The sequence below is a fragment of the Scomber japonicus genome, chromosome 10 (genome assembly GCF_027409825.1).
Source record: "Scomber japonicus isolate fScoJap1 chromosome 10, fScoJap1.pri, whole genome shotgun sequence".
Classification (NCBI taxonomy): domain Eukaryota; kingdom Metazoa; phylum Chordata; class Actinopteri; order Scombriformes; family Scombridae; genus Scomber; species Scomber japonicus.
The window spans coordinates 14444686-14465470 of NC_070587.1; the positions used below are offsets into that span (position 1 = coordinate 14444686).

Below are 20785 nucleotides of genomic sequence, written 5' to 3' on the forward strand. Positions count from 1 at the left end.
TGAACACTGCTGAATAGCTTTGATGTTGTCACGTTAGTGTTCAGCAGCACTTCCCTCTGGCTTTACCAGCCTATTGGACCGGCACTAACAAGCAAGCGTCTAATTTATGGTCAGTAACCTGAGGAGAAAAATATTCAGTGGTGGAAATGATGCTGCCTGTGTTTGGCGGCACAACGCATTGTTGCCATCTACTGTGTGTTTACAGTGGTGCAACATATATATCTTTTTTTTCTTTTGATGTATATTTATCTTTGGAAAATGATTAATACCCCAGATTCATTTATAATGAAAATATTGATTGCATCTTTTCAGTTTATTTTCAGTTTCTATGTGTTCGTAGGAATCATTTTGTAAGACTACGTACTGATAAGAATATAAATAATCTATAAACTAGGGCTGGGCGATCAACTATCACGATATATTTGACCAAATAGCTCGATATCGATATTACAACAATATTGTAGAGATGACTCTTGATGCTTTCACAAAATATTTGCACTATGAATTTTTGACAAATAATCATCAGTAATGTGGATATAATGACAAAGTGGGAAAAAGGTAAATAACCGAACGGCTAGAACAGTCTGTTAAGTTCAGAAAATTACATATTTTACAGTAATGCATCATTTAAAACCAGGAATAGACACACTGATGACATATCACGATATTACGATATCCTAAATCTAAGACGATATGTAGTCTCATATCATGATATCGATATATCGCCTAGGTCTACTAGAAACTCCCACTAATTGTGCCCAAATACATGAAAAACAATATTGAAAAGATATTAATAAAAAGAAAACTCTTCTTTGATGCAAACAATAATATATTCTGTTAAAATTGTTTAATAAATGTGACAGGTTAAAAAGCCATACTATTGATAACGTATGCAGTTTATTGGAATTTGATATATACAAAGTGAACAGCTGTAATATGACATAGCATATGAACTAGATTATGATAGTTTTTCCATCATGACAGCACCATGATTATTACTGATATTGTTCCAATTAGGTTGATTCAATGACTTAGTCATCAAGCTGACATTCATGCTCAGTCTTCAGTTTCATATAAAGCAAACCCTGATTATTAGCACATGCTTAAAAATCTCAAAAATTCAAGTAAAAAGTGTAAGAATGTAACTATTTCTAAAAAAAATCACTAGCTGCAATCGTTTATAAACTCCCTTCCCTCCCATTATGAAAAATTTGCAGTTCAGAAATGCTCAAAAAATAATTGTGGTTTCACTTGGAAGGCATCAGCAGAACTGAAATTTAGAAAAAGAAATTACAAAAGCATCAGACATCAAGACATAACGAAGAAAAAGACGTCATATTGAGCTCAGAGTGAGGGAGAGAAGACTTACCTTCCAGCGGTTACCGCACTCATTACACAAGACAAATGTGGTCATTGGCTCATCAGCACTGCGTGTCTGCACCTAGAACACACACACACACAAACATACACAAGGAGCTTTGTAAGCTGTGAACAGAACATAGCAATTATATCTAATTATTCAACTGATGACTATTTACTACACTCTAAATAGAATCAGTGTAAACTATAAATAATATAAACTGAGACAGTCTTGGCATCATACAGCCTTAAAAAATAAATAATAATTATAAAAAAACACAAAATATTGATTTTATTCACACCACTACTTAACCTGACTGAAGATACCAGCTACTCCTCTTCTTTTGTTGTTCCTCTGCCTCCCTGCATTCTGTCACTGAATGTGTGTACATGACATACCTGGTTGTAGGTGCAGTTCCTCTTCTTGCACTTGCCGCACTGCAGCAGGTCGGTGGAGGTGCCACCAGTTTTGGCCATCTGGTGCTCCCTGATGGCTTCCTGGGTGAGATCGTTCCTCAGCTGTTTGAGCTCGTCGCTGGCCATCTCCTACATTACAGACAGAGATGTTAGAAAAAGGAGCAGAAGGGACAGTGTCAAGCAAAACTGAAATGTAAGAAGATAGCTACAAGACAGCAAGTATGAGGGGAAGATACTTGAGTTATACTATTTACTACTGCAACATGAAAGGTGATTGAGTACACTATACCTCGGCAGACATGGTGGCAATGCGGATTAAGTCAATGCTCCCTGCGAGTACATTTCTACGAAGCCCAGGGTTCTTTGGGTCCTTTAAGTTGCTGATGCGACTACGCACCCTGTTCTTATACTTCATATCAGTGGCCTTATTCTCCTGGTAGATAAGTGCAACCACAAAGTCAAGGAGGAATTCTTTCCACTGTGGTGTATATCTGATGATAGTAATAATGTCAAATGGGATGCTTTCCATTTGTCAAACCAACGATAAATACAAATATTTAACTAAATTGAAGGATATGATCTTCAATCTCTGCCGCCATGCTGTCACAGTTTGTTCCAAAATCTTTGTAGTCATCTGTGGAGAAAAGAAATGTTCATGTTACTCTGCACACTACAGTGATATTTATTTAGTCTAAGTGCGCTTATTGAGACATTAGCTGCTGTAGTGTGTACTGTCAGTGATAGAGTGTAATTTAAGCCTCACTGTCTGTGCGGAGGGCAGCTGCCATCATCTCAATGCATTTGTCTCTGATGGAATCTCCGGTCGCCAAGTGAGGTGGCAGCGGACCCCCAGCAGAGCTCAAGCCAGGAGACATGGGGCTGGTCGGGGTGGTGGGAGTTTTTGCGGCATCAGTTTTGCCCTTTCTATTAAAAAGAACATAACAGAGGACCATCTGTCTTCAGCAGCACTGAACTCATTGTTTACAGTGATATTAAATCCTAATAAATAAAACTATAAAAATGACACACTAGCACATCCAGCAGAGACGAAGCAACATAAGCATTCATTTGGATTTGTTTAAAGTTAAATGTTTTGCTCTTCTTTTGGCTCTGCTTTGTTCTCCACCAACTCCTGAGAAAAATATCTGACTCTTGAGCAGCTAAATGCTCCACTATGTTCACCCGTCACTGGGTCTGGTCACTGACTATATCTGTCTGCTTATTAGTGGAGGGCAGGTGGTGTTTATTGGGTGTTTATTAAACTGCCTGCTGTAGACGAGGTTAATAAGAGTGGTAAGACTGTGAACTTGTGAGGGGCCATAAAGACTGAACTGTACAACAATACAAATGCTCTGTTGAACTGAAAGGAACTACAGAGTCGGGTAATAATTAACTATCCAAATATTGAATAGTGCAGCTTAAGTGCAGGAATGTTGCTTTGAACTGGATATTGCCAAACATTTGCTGTGTCTTCTTACCACCAATATCTCCACTGAGACCATGAATATGAGAGTATTTACAAAGTTCATCATTTGTGACGGCTTTGTTGCTCTTGTCACTGCTGTGTTGTGTCTGCAGGGGAGGTTTCTGATTAGCTGGAAGACTGATCAGCAGGATGGGACACACCATGTATAAAGCCAGAGAAGCTACCAATCCAGACCCTCTCTGGATTGGCATGCTCCTGCATTGTTTCCCTGAGTGTTTTACTTTGATTCACCATGAAACATCTACACGCTCACTCATCCACTCCCTACATGACATGATTTTACAGATTAACCCTACCTATCTGTTGTTTTCTGTTAAATTTGACTGCTTTGTTTTGATTCAATTTACTTGTGTATTATTGAGTATCCGTGTGACTCCCCTTTTTTGCCACAGTCTAGAGCCAGGCTGTAACACATTGCAGTGAACACACTGAAATACTGCACAGAAGCTGTTTCATACACTGGAAGCTAAAATTCACTTTTTCTTAACCAACCAGCATCAGTCTTATATTTTATATAATGTAATGAAGTACTACGTGATATTTCTATACTATAATACCTTTCATTGCTGTCAGTTGAGGGCTTCCTCTGTGGAGGTGCAGGTTGAGAGGTCTTGGAGCCATGAGACTCTCTCCTATAATACAAAATCAACATTGTTATCATATGATATACATAGAAATTAAAAAAATAAAACTGAAACTTGTAGTTATTTGAAAAAGTTGCTCTGTTTCATTTACCTTTCACCTGTTAGCTTCTTTGCTGGTGGTGGGCTACTTTTCTTTGAATCTGTGGATTCACGCCTAAATATGAAGACATTTTCAGTAAATATTTCCACATAGCTAAAGTTTATTCCAAACTGATTCCACTTATTAATGAGATAGAAAGAGTTGCATACCAGTCCTACCTGTCAGGTTTGGAGTCAGTTGAATGATGTTTCACAGGTGGACCAGTCTTTGAGTCACAGGAGTCCTTCCTGCAACGAGGAAGAAACAGACTTGTCACACTGACACAAGGCTAAGAGTCTACAGCCACACTAGTAGTTCTGTGAGTCTGAGGATCACCAAACTAATCAGGATTGAGGAGGTATTAGGATTTTAGATCCATACCAAATTTCATGGCAATCTATGTATTAGTGGTCAAGTTATTTCACTTAAAGCCAAAAATGTCCCTCTGATGCCTCTCAAGTCAGGACATCACCAAAGTCGGCAGGATTCATTCTCTGAGGACCATGAATATCTGAACCAAATTTGATGGAAATATATCTCAGTCACTGAGAAATTTCAGTCTTGACCAGAGCTACTAGCATGGCTAAAAGTAAACACTTGGGGTTATGTCTATGAAGCAGTTCAGATTTAAATATAATATAGAGTGGAATTATTCATTTTCCCGCTCCATCACACCTGTGTTTTTCTTTTTTGCAATCCAAACTGGGCTTTCTGGGAGGTGGCAGCTTAGAGTCAGATGAATCTTTCCTAACAAAAGGAAACATTTGTATGATTCTGAAACAAATCCAGCAATGGTCAGTGAAAGTAAAATAATGCACGCTTCCTCATGCACTAAAAACCAACAAAGATCTGTTTCAAAGAACTAAAGATGAGCCATACAACCACCGTATATCACAACTACAGTTAAACATAGTAGCATTTTCACACTCATGACTTTCCAACCTGTCTTTCTTGGCTTCCGCTGCGTGTTTTTTAGACACTTTGCTATCCGATGAGTCTTTCCTGCAAGAAGAAAATAGTCTTGGTACCAATACAAGCTTTGTTCTTTCTACAGTCTGTTGCTGTAAACCAGGTTGAGCTAAAGGTGTGACTATCCAGGGAGCTACAAAACCTGGCCAAAAACCTCTCTCTTTTAGTGCAAAAATGTGCCAAAGTATTCAAATTAACTGCAATTCAAGACTTTTTTGGCTATACAACAGTCCCAAACCATCTGTGGTCTTTCCTTTGTAGTTAAGCAAAAATAAAAAGTTTTTGTTAAATAAAGGTTTTATAGACGCACGACACATGAAATAAGTCTTCTACTATATATATTTTCTACTACTCTTTGTAAAAACACAGATTTCAGTCTCTCGAACTTGAATCGCATGTTTGCAGCAGCAAAGTCACTTTTCAAGGAAAAACAAAAGACTAAATAATTCCCTGATCCCGGACCTGTCTTTCTTCACGTGATCTGACATCTTCTTCTGTGAAGGAGGTTTAGAGTCTGATGATTCCTTCCTGTTGTGGAAAACAACACAAGGATTCAAAGCAGAGAAGAAATGTCCAAATAAGATTTCAGACCTTTTCCAAAATATCCCTCCAAAACTGTGACTAAATGTAGTTTGTAATGAGAAACTCCTCTGATCCAGACCTGTCCTTTTTCCCATCCAGTGATGGCCGCTTTGGTGGAGGAGGGGGGTGAAGATGAAGAGGGAGTGGAGCAAGTGGAGCATTGGGGTCAGGAGGCTCTTTTCTAAATGTAAAGACACCTTTCTGAGTTGAATCACTTCATGATGAGGGTGAATATTATCAGCAAAGACTGTGATGCAGCATGCAGACCCTGACCTTGGTGGTGGAGGATGAAGGTGAAGAGGAAGGGGTGCAATTGGGGCGTTGGGGTCCAGTGGAACTTTCCTGATGTGAAAATCAACATTTGTCTGAGTCAAAACTCAATCATCATTCACAAACTACCCGTGCATGTAACCAAAAACATGCCTGACCTCTCTTTCTTTACTTCCAGTGAAGGTCGCCTCGCCGGGGGAGAGGTGGACCGAGGGGTGTGAGGACGAGGATGTCCAGAGGAAGAGTCTTTACTGTCCCTCCTGAACAAATGTTACAACAGGATAGATCAGAGTCAAGATCACCTCAAGAATCCCAGAGGATGCAGCATGCTTTCAAGCAAATACAAAATCCTCTAAATAAAGACACACCTGAACGACCCATCACAGCATGCACCATGCACACAGCGAGTATCCGGTTAGGCCATGTGTCCAGTACAAACACTGTGGGAACAAATGTCAGTGCATATGAGTAACTCAGAAACCGTTGTGTCATGCACTATCAGCAGGAACATTTCAGTCAACCATGCTCTTCAGCTCACGCAGTGCAAGTGTCCCGACCTGTCTTTTTTCACGTCCACAGAGGGGCGTTTAATGGGGAAGGGAGGCCGAGCAGGTCGAGGAGGGGAGGGCAATCGGTTAGGATAGAGAACACTGCTGTCCAAAACTCCTCTCCTGAAATGAAGAATTCAATCTAAAGCTCATCTGAAGCTTTTATTGAGTGAATCAGTTTTGGGATACAACCCCTCTCACCTTTCAAATATTGGTTTGTGAGTATCTGCGTGTTTCTCTCTTTGGGGCTCGCTTGGTGGTCGTGGTGTGTTTATCGACCCCTTGTGCCTGCTCTCTTCTCTGTGTTTGTCCTTCTTCGTGCCATCTGCATAGTTGTGCTTCCTGGCCTCTTCAAGATGTTTCTCCTTTTTGAGCTCTTCCGCCTGTTTCATCTTTTTTGGTTCCTCCAATGGTCTTTCTTTCCTTGGTTCTGGCTTGTGTCTCTCACTCTGAAGGTCATGTTTCTGTTTCTTGTTATCTATGTCCATCTTGGGATCCTCTGCAACTCTTGGTTTTTTGGCCTCTTCTACATGCTTCTCTTTTCTGACTTCTTGTGCATGTTTCTCATTTCCCTCCAGGTGCGTTTCATCCCTGGTGTCGTCTGAGTGTCTCTTTTTGTTTTTGTGCTCGTCGTCATGTTTTTCTTTTCTGTTTTTATCACGATCTAAGTCATGTTTTGGTTTGACATCCAGTCTCCTGTGACTAACAGAAACAAAGGAAGTTTCATTTTGGCCTCCATTTAAATAGAAACATTTATTAGGGATTTTTCCCTTGTTAGTTTAGAAGAGAATCAAGCATTTCAAGTAACACCAAATTAAAGCATGTAACCACTTTCATAGTTACTCTATAAATATCCTGTATCTGCACTTGTTAATATGTCTGCCTTAAAAATGACTGAATCCCAGCCTGCAGACACAGAAATGTATTTCATCACATGTGCCAAGACTTTCAGTCAATTTTAGATGTCCTAATTTGATCACAGTAATTACCAAGTACAGACAACAGAACCATTTGTTTTACGTGATTTAGCTGAAAGTCTAACATCTTTCATCATTTAGATTATTTTCTATTTGTTCCTTGTGCTGAATAAAATCCCTGTACACTCAAGACATTGACTTTTTTGAAGAAAACCAAAACAACTTGAGATTTGCTTCTTTTATATATGTACAATCCTCAAGGTTGCCAAGAGTGACATTGGTCAACCTAGGCCTGGTTTGTGCCTCTCATGTATCATCTTTAGTGTTAAATTTGAGTCCCAGAGCTGAGCATATATTTCTCTGAATGGCAAAAGAAGATAAAAGAAGGTTTTCCCAAGTTATGACTCATAATCCAAACTAAGATGGGAAGGAAAACAGAGTCGCAAGTGTCTTTGAGGATTCCAGAAACACTGTCAAAACAGTGGAAAGTTTAGTTAAATTACCTCCTCGGTTTTTCACTAATAATAATATTCCAGAGAAACTGATTTTCATCACTGTAGTTTAAATTTAACCCCAATACATCACTTAATTACATATTTTAATTCTTGAGTACTTTTTTGGCAAAGCAGCTGTTGCCTCTGTAGCTGAGCTACTTCATAATTTGAGTGCTTGTTTAAAAATGCAGTCATTTCTGCACAGATAAATATAAAATTGAGGGTAAATTCTAATTAATAAATATCAGGCATGTACAAACACCATGACAGTATGTATGAAAAATACATCATCATTTGACCGAGTTTCCCCTAAAGTATTTAGCAGGTCACACTCACCACTGTCGGTGTGAGAGTGAGCAGATGTTGCAGGTATTCTGATATTGAACAGATCTATATTTCATAACACTCTGTGTTAAATGTCACATTACCTGTACCTGTGTAGTTTCTGTGCAGCAGATGGGAAAGTACTGACCTGCTCTGTGTCTCGGAGGGTGAGCTGTTCGGAGAAGCTGCTGTTTTGCTGGAGTTCACACCATTCTTCATTTCAGCTGCTTTCTCAGTGTGAGAATGTCCAGAGTCTGTGTGAGTGTGAGGAGGTAATCACATCAGCAAATCCTGCAGCTCACTGATGTATTTATTGTACAAATGACTATTTAAAGGGGACTTATTATGCTCATTTCCAGCTCTATATTTTTATTTTGGGACTCCACTAGAGTACCTTTGCATGATTCACAGTTTTAAAAACTCCATGGCTATCTTTATGCAGCCCCTCAGTTTTCCCTGTGTCTCCTAACAGGCAATTTTAGCTCCTGCCTCTTTAAGGTCGATGAGCCCACTCTGTTCTGTTCTGTTTTAAGTTACCACCAATGCAAACCCAATTTTCCTACTTTACTGCTTCAAATAAAAAAAATAATGGCTTTTAATGACTAAATAAAAGTTTTAATGTGAAGAATTTAGAGGATATTAAACATGTTTCTCACCAAATTAGCAGAGTTCCATTAACAGCGCTAAAAACCTGTCAACACAACAACATATGGAGAGACTTGGAGCTATGTGTTGAGCGGATCAATTAGAAATAATGCAGGGAGGAATCGTACAAGCAGAAATAACCACATTGATGACGATTATGTTTGATAAAGAGCTGCAGATGACAACACACCTCCCACAGGGTATTTACTTATTTTACTGTGCCTGCTGTGTCATGGAAAAACATTCACACCATGCCAGCCAAACTCCAGCCATGGCTTAGTGTATCTCCAGCCCCAAAACTACAGAAAAAGGTCATAATGTTAGAGGAGTGCAGTAGTGAACTTGCACTGTGTGTGGATCAGATAGCCATATAAAGAAATCCATCACAAGCTGATGTTGGCTTGGGCTGAAAGTAGGAAAAACCCATAGAAAACTGAGCGTTCAGAGCAGTCTGAAGCCAGTGTTTTTTGCTCACAGGTTATTCTTCTACCTACATTTACCTCATTATTCTACACTTTGGCCATGTTTACTATAAACATCTGACACTATAACATTATATATGAATGAAAATAAGGAAAAGCATAATAGGCCCCCTTTAACTGCTGGATAAATCATGTATTTACAAAGTCAAGTACCCAGAAGTCTTTTCCAGTCTTTAATGAGGACCTTTGCCAAAGCAATGACTTCTTCATCCGTGCAGTGCTTCCTGATACCGTTCACCGACATGCCAATCCTTGTTTCCTAAAACACATACATTTATATATTTACACATACAATATACTATTTAAGGTTTAACGGTCATTAATTTGATTTATTTTTCATGATGAGGCATTTCTGATAGCAATGTTAAAACTGTACACTAACCAAATATAATGCACTCCTGTTGAATATTTTATGTGTGAATTGGATATGAAGTCTACCTGGAGAAGTTTGAGTGTCATATTGAATCCTTTCAGTTCCTTTAGCAGGTCCATAGCACCCTCCTGCACACACAGTCACAGCGCATTTAGACTTTTCACCCAAACATATGTATACACAAATATGTAATAACAGAGTTACATACAGATTTCCCAGCATGCAAATGTGAACATTTTAAAACGAATCACCAAAGTCAGTAGCAACACTTTCACTTCTGTATTTTTTGTCTACAATTTAAAACAAAAATACACTTAAATAAAACCAAATAATCAATAACATTAAGCATTACGTGAGGTTTTTTGTATACTTTATTGTAATCTCAGGCCAGTTTTCACTCTTTTTTACGTGCTCACACATGATTTAGAGCACTTTATCTGTGCAAGGACGCCATGAAACAACGTCCTAGTTACAGTGGAACACACCCACACTCGCGCGCATACACACACACACACACACGACCTTGCCCACAGGCCGTGTTGTTTACTTTCAATTGCATACGAGTTACTTTTTAATATGGCAACCAGCTAAAGATTTGCTAAATACAGGCGAGAAGTTTATAAAAGTTGACCCATAAAGCTGCACACTCTGGTTCTAAAACGTCCTGCAAGCGGGAGCCATGAAACACGCGCCAAACACCTGTTGACCATTCGTCACAGTACACTCAGCCGCATGTTATTACTGTGCCGACTTTGCAAATACTCAAGAGGAAACCATACATATCCTCTCCGTAAACCTGTAGGAAACCAAAACGTCATTTTCAAAGGAGACATTGACAGGCCTTCTGCACGGCACGAGGTGGCAGGACAATGCGCCACCTGTGGGTGTCAAAATACAGTCTCACCGTGTTATTCCTAGACACCATCTTGTCCAGTTTTTTTGCAATCCGAATGAGATCTTCCTCTCGCGTCATCGCTGCATTTAATCGCCTTTGCGCGAATGAATAACGTCGATTGGGTACTCAATAAAAAGCAAGAAATGAAATTAAAAAGTTTGGATCCTTTGCAGATCGGACTTTACGCACGGCGCACTCCATTCAGTCCAGAGGCGTGTCCTGCTCAAGGATCCCAGCTGACCAACACAACACGTGACAATAACTAAAAATATAGACTCTATAGTACACACACGGGACAACACTTCTATAATTTGAAAGGGTCCATGTAAAGTCATTTAAACTGACTATCAGACTTTTTAAACGCTTCCTCATTTGCACGTTTAACTGAGCGTCTTTCATTTCATAATTTTATTGGTTCCATATTTCTCTGTACTTTTGGCTTATATCACCAGTTGTGTATGTGTGTGTGTGTGTGTGTAGTGTGTAAGTGTAAGATGTTGGTTCTCAACTCAAACCAGGTCACTGTCTAATGATTAATCTTTCCAAACTGAAGGCAGGGCGCAGTGTGCACTCCAGTTATTTGCACACCAGCACCAGCTGCTCCTGTGCCAAAGAGCAACCTGACACTGGATCACAGTTTACTACACATCTATTACTTCACCCACAACTTCAGCACGTTGGAACAAAAATGTTCGTCTGCGGTTTTTATGTTTATTAGGCTATTGGTATGAGTTTTTGCAGATGCGGAAGAGCAGAATAAAGATTTTCACTTTCACTTATCAATTGAAAAAAAAAAAAAAATCTTTTATGATTTTGTTGTTATTACCAGCAGAGGGCGCTACTATGTAACTTTGCAGTCCCAGGCAGCCCCACAGACCTATTTTCTACCTGCAGATCATTTTCTGATGTTTAATCTCTTATTTCACTTTTGAAACACATAACCTTGCAACAGCTTTTGTGTTTTTTCAAGCCTATCTCTGGTGCATAGTATAGTGTCAAAGAAATTTTGTGCAAATTGGAAAAATTGTGCAGTGTAGACTCACTGGAGAGCTTTTTAAATAATGCAGCCCACTTTTTTCTTTATAGCCTATTTTTTTCCTTTTTCTTTTGGAGGAACACTAAGATTTTGTGTGAAATTATGAATATTGGCATTATGGAGATGTTTTCCGAGAAACACCCAGTGTTTGAAGTGATCATATTGAACTGGAATATTATTTAAAATGTCTTAAGCCTGAAATTGCACTACTCTCCACTGTCCAGTCTTTGAATCCTGTGGTGTGTACAGCAAGTTAGCTGAGGTCAGTTAAACAAACATTCAGAGAATGAAATGACTTGAGGATACTCCAGTGCTTTCTACAAGGTCCTTTGTATGCTTGTAAAAATGTGTTTATATCTCATCTCTGACAACTTCTTGGAAGCAGTCGCTAACAGACTGTTTTTGTAGGAAATCTTTTCTCGGGAAAACATGCTCCAAGAACTTAAAGGCATTAAAGTTTTACTCCCCCAGTCCATCGGGAACCAAGCCTTGCTACAGTTCTAATCTTTGAGACGCTCCTGCTGCTGGATGTGTAGACAGTTATGGAAAGCGTGGCCATGAAGGGTGCAAGTTGCAACAGTTTGTGTCTGAAGTCAGATCAAAGGTCAGTGGGGTGAAGACTCCAGGTTTTAATTGGTTTGGATTCCCTGTCTAGAAATGTACTCATACCCAACATTTTATATGGGCACAGTTTATGTAGACAGCAATGTTCCAACTTAATTGTATATCATTACAGAGCAGTATTGGCTGGAAAAGTTAAATGTCTGCCCTAAAGGTAAAGTTAAGAGTTCTTGTTTTTCTGTACAACACTGTACTCAAATTTAAAACACTAAAATATGAAGCATGTCCCAATAATCTGATAGCAAACTGTCTTGTATTTTGCACAGGGATTTAAAGATAACTGTGTTAATGACGACAGGTGAAAGTACAGGTTAAGAGCTTGTCTTGAGCAAAGAGTATTATCTCTTTACACTATCTTACACAACAGGCTGAGCGTATAACCCTTTCATGCCTGCGCCTGAAGACACTAGTTTGTCTGGCAGGTGCCCATTCAAGAAGTGGGACAGGTCACAGTGAGGTAAGAGGGGAAGCGGGCCAAGAGGAAGAACCAGTGATCAAGATCCGCAAAATAACATCCTCTAACACATTGCACTAAACCCTTGAGCTTGAGACTCTGGGTAGTAAAAGCAGAGGATGAAGAAAAATAGCTGATGACCTCTTGAAACCTCCGACCTCTTTCCCAAACTGTCTGATCTCTTCATTCTTAAGAAAAGAAGCTGCGTAAGCACAACTAGTTACATCTTGTTGAGCTTGGTGCTCAAACCTCAGGCTGATAGAAGAAATATTTTTTAAGCACTGATGACTGATGACTGAATCCAGAATTAAAAATAAACTGACTTATTGATTTTCCCTCAATCTATTTGTCAGTTACAAAGGAGTTATTGTGGACAGTAACTCAGTTACTCTACATAAGTATAATTTTAGGGTACTTGTACATTACTTGAGTATTCCCATTTTATGCAACTTTTGCTCCTGCATTCTTCTTTTATAATATTATAATTATTACATTATTTCAGAGGACCTTTATAGATTATGACATTAGTATAAGCAATAGGTAAAATTAGCATGACCATGACCTAATGATCCTCATGCATGTGTACATCAGTGATGATATAATATATAATAATATGGGGGCAATTTTGCTGCATAATGACTTAACTTCTGATACTTTAAACATGCAATAACTGATTTCTGGGGCACTTTAGGAGAGCATAGATACAAACACAACACCAACATATTATCAACTTTAAGTTGATATGGCAAACAAGTAGTTGCCTATTTACACATCCAGCAGACATGCAGCAGCTAATTATCTGTCTCTTTAGCTGCTAAGTGCTTGGCCATGTTCACCAGCTAGTCAGTAACATTGTTTGTGAGTTCTGTTGGTTTGGTGCTGGACAGGTAGTGTACAGCAGATTTGTAAAGCTTGTTTGCTGCAAACTGTTGTCTGCATCTAGAGATGGTGAGAGTGAACCAAAGCAATAAAGCTGCAGGTTATATAATCAACACAATGAACTGAAAGACACCAAAATACTCTGTAAAGCTGAGAAGAACTGAAGTCCAGAAATTAATCTTGTGGATTTGTTACTATTCACATTACACAACATTTTTTGGTTTTGGTTGAATTAAAAAAAAAAAAAAAAAAAAAAAAGTATGTTTTCTGTCCATTAACAAATTGTATAAAACCTCAAGCATACATTCTTTCTGCTCTCATAGCTTAATTAAAGATTCATTATGAAAATACATTTGTAGTCTAGAGGTTTGTGTATAGAGACTAATTATACAGTGAAGAGTCATAAAATTAACTGTATTTATGATTCAGTCCTCATTTTTATAATGTTTTTGTCTTTGTCTCTTTTATCTCACAAGGCATGCATGATACATATTTGTTTTATTGTGTTGTATTAAAGTTATTATTGTGTCTTTGGTGTATCGCTGTGCTGTTTCATTGGCTTCACATTGTATTTTAGTTGATTCCAGTTGTGTGCAGCACTATTGCTCAAGTCAAACTTTCCCTTGGGGACAATAAAGTATGTCTAATCTAATCTGACTTATTCTTATGCAAATAATTGCGTCCCCACCTCAGATGTGCACACAGAACAGCAGACTTGTGAAAGAAATATTTGCATCCTTTTGAGACATTTGAAATGATTTTGCAGAAAGAAGCATGTTCCTGTTTTTTTTGTGCAGTCGAATCTCACTGACAGCGCTCAGGCTCTATATGGTTACATAATTGCGTCTGTGTGCATTCCCATATGTTGCACTGAACCTCTGCTGCCAGGTTTGAGAGTCTGTCATTAGCCTCTTGGGTCTGACCACATCAAGTCCTATCTTGTCTTTGCTTCTGACTGCAGTAGAAAGTTAAAGGCGTGCTACTGTGTCGGTTGAGGTTTCTTCCACGCAGACAGAGGAAAGTGGTCCTGTACTCTGTCGCTGTACATCCCACACATTTCAACTGACAAAGAGTTAACACAGATCCAACAGCGAATATCCAGCAGTCTTTCTTTCCTCTCTGAGTACCTCGCCCAACGTTGGTGTCTCTGCCAGTCACAGACCAGAGACGCCAGGCCTAGGCAATTATGGCAATTTTTGGATGACATCAGACCAGAAAATGAATGATTTCATTTAGCTGTCAATTTTTTTTCTGGATCTGGTGTAGAACCTGTAATAGAGCATGTCAAAACAGAGTGGGAGAATTGTTTAGACGTTCTGCACATCTGCAGTTGGCTGAAAGGTAATCCCAGCCTGGTGGAGTTGGTGTCTCTGCTAATAATGACCACTGTTTGGTGTTGGCGCTCGGGAAAAGTAGGCTGAAATCTTCCCAGAGAGGTTGGACCACCCAAAGACTTTAAGGACATCCTTGTACCTTCAGCTGTCTCTAAGTCTCTACTTACTGCCACACACAGGCACCAAATCTGCCATATCTAAAACTGTTTTGGTGGTGCTACCTTTAGACTATGTTTGACCAAAATAACTAGTGGTGCCATCGTTAGACACAATCCAACCCAAATAACTAAATGACAAAGCAAACTAAATCTGAATTATGCACTGAGCAAAGGATGTCTAACCCAGCTTCTGACTTGCTCTGGAAATGACAAAAGTATTGTTGTTGTATGTCACCCAAACTGCAGATTATGAAGGAAATTATTCACCCTATAGCCAAACTGCAAATGCTCCATAAATGCCTTTAAAGGTACACAGAGCTGGGAAGGGATATGCAAAATATGTACTATATCTTATCCACAACCATCAATTACACATTGGCACTGTGGACAGACACTGAGTCATTTGTATAGTGTGTCTGCAAAAAGATCCTGTGGTTCTTCACAAGGCTGCGATTTGATCTCAGAGCTCTCTCTCCGCTTGTGCTTGAGCCTCAGCTTTATGCTGACAAACAAGTGCATAACCCCTTTGGCTTGAAGCACAGAGGGACAAATCCTTCAAAATGAACAACCAAATTAGTCTGTCATGAATGGGAGAGTGGCTCAACAAAAAACAAAAAAAAAGAAAGTTAAAAAGATTTCTGCAATTTCATGTGTCAATACCATCAAGCCTCTGCTTTTATGACTTTATTCAAAAGCTGTAGCATCCGAATCCACACGTCTTGTAAGATTTGTTTTAGCTTAAACTACAACCTGGTAGTCAGGGGATCTCTGAAATATCAGCCACCAATATGACTCATGTAATAGATTCGAACACAGTCAAATGACATAAAAGCAAATGGAAACCTGTTCCAAAAATAACAAATAGTGAAAATATAGTATAGTATGTAGTATGGTAATAGAGTAGGCTACCTCTTCCTGCCATGCACAGAGACACATTTACAGGACTGAACATCCATGAAGCAAGTAATACACCTGTGAAAGGCTACAGCTTTACCAACGGAACCTTGTGAAAAGACTCAAACCTGAAGTTCCTCAGCAGTAATCTGGGTGGATATACTGTAACTCTTCTTCCCTGCTCTCAGGTTAGATTTTGGCCTGTTGCACAACTTGTTTATCAGCTCTGTCCATACTTTGTAGCAGTGCTACAAGGTCTGGAAGTCACTGGCTATTACCAGGCAGGAAATATCTAACCAAAAGACACCATCAAGTTGCATTATGGGAATTGTAGGATCCATATGTGGGACGAAATAGCTCAGCCTCAGCTTTTTTCAAATCTGCCTCTCACATGTGCCCCAAGTTTTTAGAAGTGCAATATTAAATTGATTGAGTACTCTTTTTTTTGTCCCAGTGTTCAAGATTTTACCTCTATTATCCTTTCAGTGGTGTGGTCCAAATAGATCAATTTAAACAGCATGGCAACCAAAATAGATGTGAACAAACCTCAATGGACGAAAATGTATTTTGTGCCATTTAAAAAATGGGTTTTGATATAGGTAATGCATTTAGTCTGCTAGCTACAGTTTAGCAGTATTACCTGAATTGATTTGAAAAATCTTTGTTAGAGAACAACAGTATGCATAAATTAAGCAAGTTAAATTAATAATTGCTGATTAACATTTTTAAGGTTTAATATGGTTATTGATTTTTCTTCTGTAACTGATGGACACAACATGTCTCCTATTTCAATTCCATTCTCAGTGTTTGTGCACTGGAGGCTACAGGTTTCCACATCACACCTGTGTAAGTTGAATATTGGACAAGAATTGGCTCAAAACAGTTTGTGATGTCACAAATGAAGTTCACATGTACACTCAAATTTTCAGAGAGTCTACTCGTTGAGTAGATAAATGTGAAAACAGCCTTGAAGTGTCAAACTCTGCACATACATCATCTAGTGAAACTCAAACATCCAGCTGAAAGAACTCTTGCTCTTTCAGTTGGATGTTTGAGTTTCACTGGGGGACTATAAGAATGTTTTCAGAAGATTTCAGATTTTTTACCTGTTGCTATGCTTGCTCTGGACTTTGGCCCAAGAAAGACAGATCATAGTATATTGTCTCCAAGTCAACCATTTAAAGTTCATTTCTTCAGCTGGAACCGTGTGGGAGGAACTCAAAGCAGTGAAATCAGGAACAAAACAAAAATAAACATCCAAAACGACAGAACATCAGCTTATGGGAGGGGGAAAAACTAGCATGAGGGGCTATCCAAACAACTTTCAGCTGTGTTCGCTTCAAGTGCGTGGTGGATTTATTACTACCACATGAGACTGCAACAACCCAAAGGAAACCGGGAATCCTGTCCAAGGGCTCTGATGAAGAAAAGTCCCTCCTGATGGCCTTGGGGGTCACCACAAGGTCAACACAAGCAGACTTGTTAATGCGTGGATGATGTCATGACCAGTAGGTCTCCAGTGATGATGTTGGGCTATATAGCCAACTGATGACTGTGCATGTGTGTGTGTGTGTGTGTGTGTGTGTGCATGTTCTGGGTGTGTGTCTGTGTCTTTTGGGGGAGGTGGGAGAAGGATAGTGTGTGAATTTGTGTGTTTTGGTTCACTGACAGCACACAGACACCCTCTGTGTATGTGGGGTCCAGGAAGTAAAAACATCACCAAGCAGAGGAGGTGTCCCTGAGGACAGGACAACATAACTCATCTGCTCCCACTTCCTGCCTCAAAATCACATGACATCAATGTATGCTTTATTATGATGCCCAAGGTTGTTTTGTTCTGTTTATTGTATTTTATTTTTGACTGCTGAGTCTTTATGCAACCTTGACTAGAAAATATCTACCTTAATTATTCATAAAAATGGACGTGCAGGACATCTGTCTTTCCTCAAAAGTAGATCTGTATTGAGGACATCTTCCTTTCTTTGAGAGGAGAAGGACTAATAACAGAGGAAATCAAAAAGATTATGAAGATGAGGAAAAACAATGTTATCCAATCAAATCATTAATTATATGTGTGCCCAGAGAGCTGTGGAAATCAGGTTATTGTGTTACATCACTTGAGTGAAAGCCAAAGGTTACAATTGGCTTCCATACTTGAGCAGGGATATCTTGCTGCTCTGTAACTCTATCTAAGGTTAGCAGGTGTTGCAATCTTTGCTGTAAATCTGGAAGACAGTGAAGCTGTTTTCTCTTGTAACTCTTCAAGGTCTGTACTTGGTACAGTACAGAAACACTGCAAGAAAGCTCAGTAGTTGCTATCTAAGTTTAGAGAATAAAACTCTGATATATTTTCCAAATTTCCCATTAAAATAAAAGACAATGTTGCAGGAGGAAGACTAGACATCTCCATTTAAAGGAACAGTTTGCTATTTTATTTTATCGATACCACTCTCATATGTGCCCGGTCAAAATTGACCCTAAGCACTATAAAGCTGATAAGCTTAGCACGAAAACTGGAGACAGTGAGAAATAGCTAGCCTGTCTTGTTCCAAAAAACCCACCTCCCAGCATCTATAAAGGTCACTAACACATTATATAACAAGTCTTTATGCAAACAAATAACAGATAAAGTTTAAAATCAACAAGTGGGTTTTATGACAGGATATGTGCTGGACAACTTTCTGCCTGCATCAACTTTCTGAAGTCTTCATGAGTTGCCTGGCAACCTCACAATGATGCCAAGACCACTGACAATTACTGCTTCTGGCCAAGAAAAAGTCCACTATATAACCCCCCATAAAACATGCCATTCTTAAATTTCAGTTACTCTCCAGTTTCTTTCCTTATGGTAAGCTAAGCTAACCAGCTGCTGGCTCAAGGCTTATATGTACTGGACAGATATGAGAGCGGTATCAGTTTTATCGTCTCTCTCTGAAAGAAAGCAAAAAAGTGAAATGTTGAACCATTGCTTTAAATAGGCTGGCAAAGACTAGAAGGCTGGGGATCACTGAAACCTCATGTGCTCCTTGTTCTTTCTGTATGATTCCCATATTTTATAATTTCATCCTCTGGAAAAGTAGAGGCTTGTGTCCGGTGTAGGTTGACACAAGTGGATGAGGCAGGTTGTTCCAAATCCGCACATTCATTCTGGTCCTACACTTTCAGCCGGTCAGGATAAAAACCAGTGACTGGAAAATACACGGGCCAGAACACACAACAGACTGACCAAAGTCAATAATAATAAGAAAATGCTGACTCAGCTAGGTATTAGAAATAACAGTTAATGATATGTTACCGAGGCTATCACATGAAGGAAAATAGTTTGTTTAACATCTTCCTGGGGTCGCCCTGCCTACGCCACGTCTTTGAACAATAAACTTTTGGTGCACAGACGAAATGATTTCATGAGAAAAAGGAACTGCTCTGTTTTATATCTTACTATAAAAAATGGACTGACATGAAAACGATCAACAAAACAGCTGGAACGCACAATGGTAATTACACACTCATAATTCACTCCCTTTGACGGTTTAACAAGCATGGTTTAATGCTTGGATGTGCATTCGAGTAATTAATTGGAAAACCCATTGTGTTTGTGCTAGGGACCAGAAAGGATTTTATCTTGGGAATCACTTTTGTATGCCATCAGAAATGTATCTCCCAAGGCTTAACATCTGATTTGATTTCATTATCTTGTTATTGCTTTTTCAATTGGATTCAAGTGGATGAAGGGTTTCTTGCAAAACACCTGGAATCAATTTTTTCTCTTGACTTTTACAGTTATAAAATTTATATTCTGCAGTGAAAATGGATGCATTTTTATATTTTGATGAAAAAAACCCACACAAAAGGCAGCCTGTCAGTAGTGTATACAATTTCAAAATCTGTTAGCACAGAAGGCCATGTAATTTCTTTGAATTTTATAGAAGGGCCGTGACATGTTTACAGTTTTATATGAAATAGAAGAGAAAATACAAGTGAAGAGTTTTGTTGAGGCTGCCATGGCCTTTTTGACAGTTCCCTGATGGTTCATGTTGATGCATACTGCAGAGGGACAGGGTTTGGAGCATGACGCATATATTTCAGAAACTGGCAAATATAAATTGGCAAAACAAATCACTGATTTATGTATTTTGATGAGGCCTCGTTTTCCATCTGATCACAGTTTCAGACAGAGATAAATGCAGTTTGTCAGAAATGTTGTTTTTTTAGTGGGAAATTGCCATCCTCAGAAGTTCTCAAATGGCCTTGGCCCACTATCAAGACATGCACTGTAAAAAATGTTATTTTACCAAAAACTTTTTTAAAATGAGGCAACATTTTCCATCCACTTTTTAAGAGTTGGCTGAACTTGTATATTTTATTGCATATTTTAAATTGGGTGAACTCAGTAATACATTCTTGTATGCTAAAAAATTGAGTACACTGTACAAGAAAAAAACAGGAAATTGAGTTTAATGTGAAAAGGGTTAGCATAACAGCCACATCAGACTTAATTAAAATAAGTAACTTAGAAAAACAAAAATTAGAAAAACCAAGAATTTGGTTTGACTGAATTTATATGCTCAATTTTAGTAACTGTTCAAATGTTTTAAGATTAAAACAATTATTTAGAATTGCTCACCTTAGTTTATAAAATGGAGCTTAGAACACGTTCATACTATTTAGTTTTTCAGTTTATCTTGTCTTAAAACATCTGAATATTAAAACAATTTACAGTTTACAAAATGCAGAGAGGAACTTATGATATCAGTTTACAAAATTCTGAGAGAAACTTATGACATCAGTTTACAAAATGCAGACAGCAGACAGGAACTTATGACATCAGTTTACAAAATGCAAAGAGGAACTTATGACATCAGTTTACAAAATGCAGAGAGGAACTTCTGACTATAGTTTGCCAAATGCAATATCAGAATGGATAC

The 20785-nt window shown here is 38.7% G+C and overlaps 1 protein-coding gene across 10 annotated transcripts; it reads right to left on the reverse strand.

The window, feature by feature from the left end:
* Positions 1-878: 878 nt before the first annotated feature.
* tcea3 (transcription elongation factor A (SII), 3) lies at positions 879-10703 on the reverse strand. 10 transcript variants are annotated; one of them, XM_053327103.1, is made up of 16 exons: positions 10494-10703; positions 9655-9717; positions 9370-9475; positions 8238-8343; positions 5417-5482; positions 4928-4987; positions 4661-4732; positions 4165-4233; positions 3998-4060; positions 3820-3894; positions 2540-2700; positions 2354-2410; positions 2066-2220; positions 1759-1905; positions 1370-1441; positions 879-1270 (listed from the first exon to the last, which is right to left on the reverse strand). In XM_053327103.1, the coding sequence occupies exons 1-16, from the start codon at positions 10560-10562 to the stop codon at positions 1262-1264; spliced, it is 1350 nt and encodes a 449-aa protein (XP_053183078.1). In that variant the 5' UTR covers positions 10563-10703; the 3' UTR covers positions 879-1261. The 10 variants fall into 10 exon arrangements, with proteins under 10 accessions (XP_053183078.1, XP_053183088.1, XP_053183081.1 ...); XM_053327113.1 differs by lacking the exons at positions 8238-8343; positions 9370-9475; positions 9655-9717; positions 10494-10703 and adding exons at positions 5616-5717; positions 5810-5878; positions 5965-6066; positions 6175-6208; XM_053327106.1 differs by lacking the exon at positions 5417-5482.
* Positions 10704-20785: the final 10082 nt, after the last annotated feature.

What these genes read in the sequence shown, in the direction of transcription:
- tcea3 (XM_053327103.1), bottom strand. Translation starts at nt 10,562, where the DNA reads ATGACGCGAGAGGAAGATCTCATTCGGATTGCAAAAAAACTGGACAAG. An exon ending in TGACACTCAAACTTCTCCAG is followed by an intron (nt 9,476 to 9,654) that starts GTAGACTTCATA and finishes TATGTGTTTTAG; the next exon opens with GAAACAAGGATTGGCATGTC. An exon ending in GATCACGTGAAGAAAGACAG is followed by an intron (nt 4,988 to 5,416) that starts GTCCGGGATCAG and finishes TTCTTCTTGCAG; the next exon opens with GAAAGACTCATCGGATAGCA.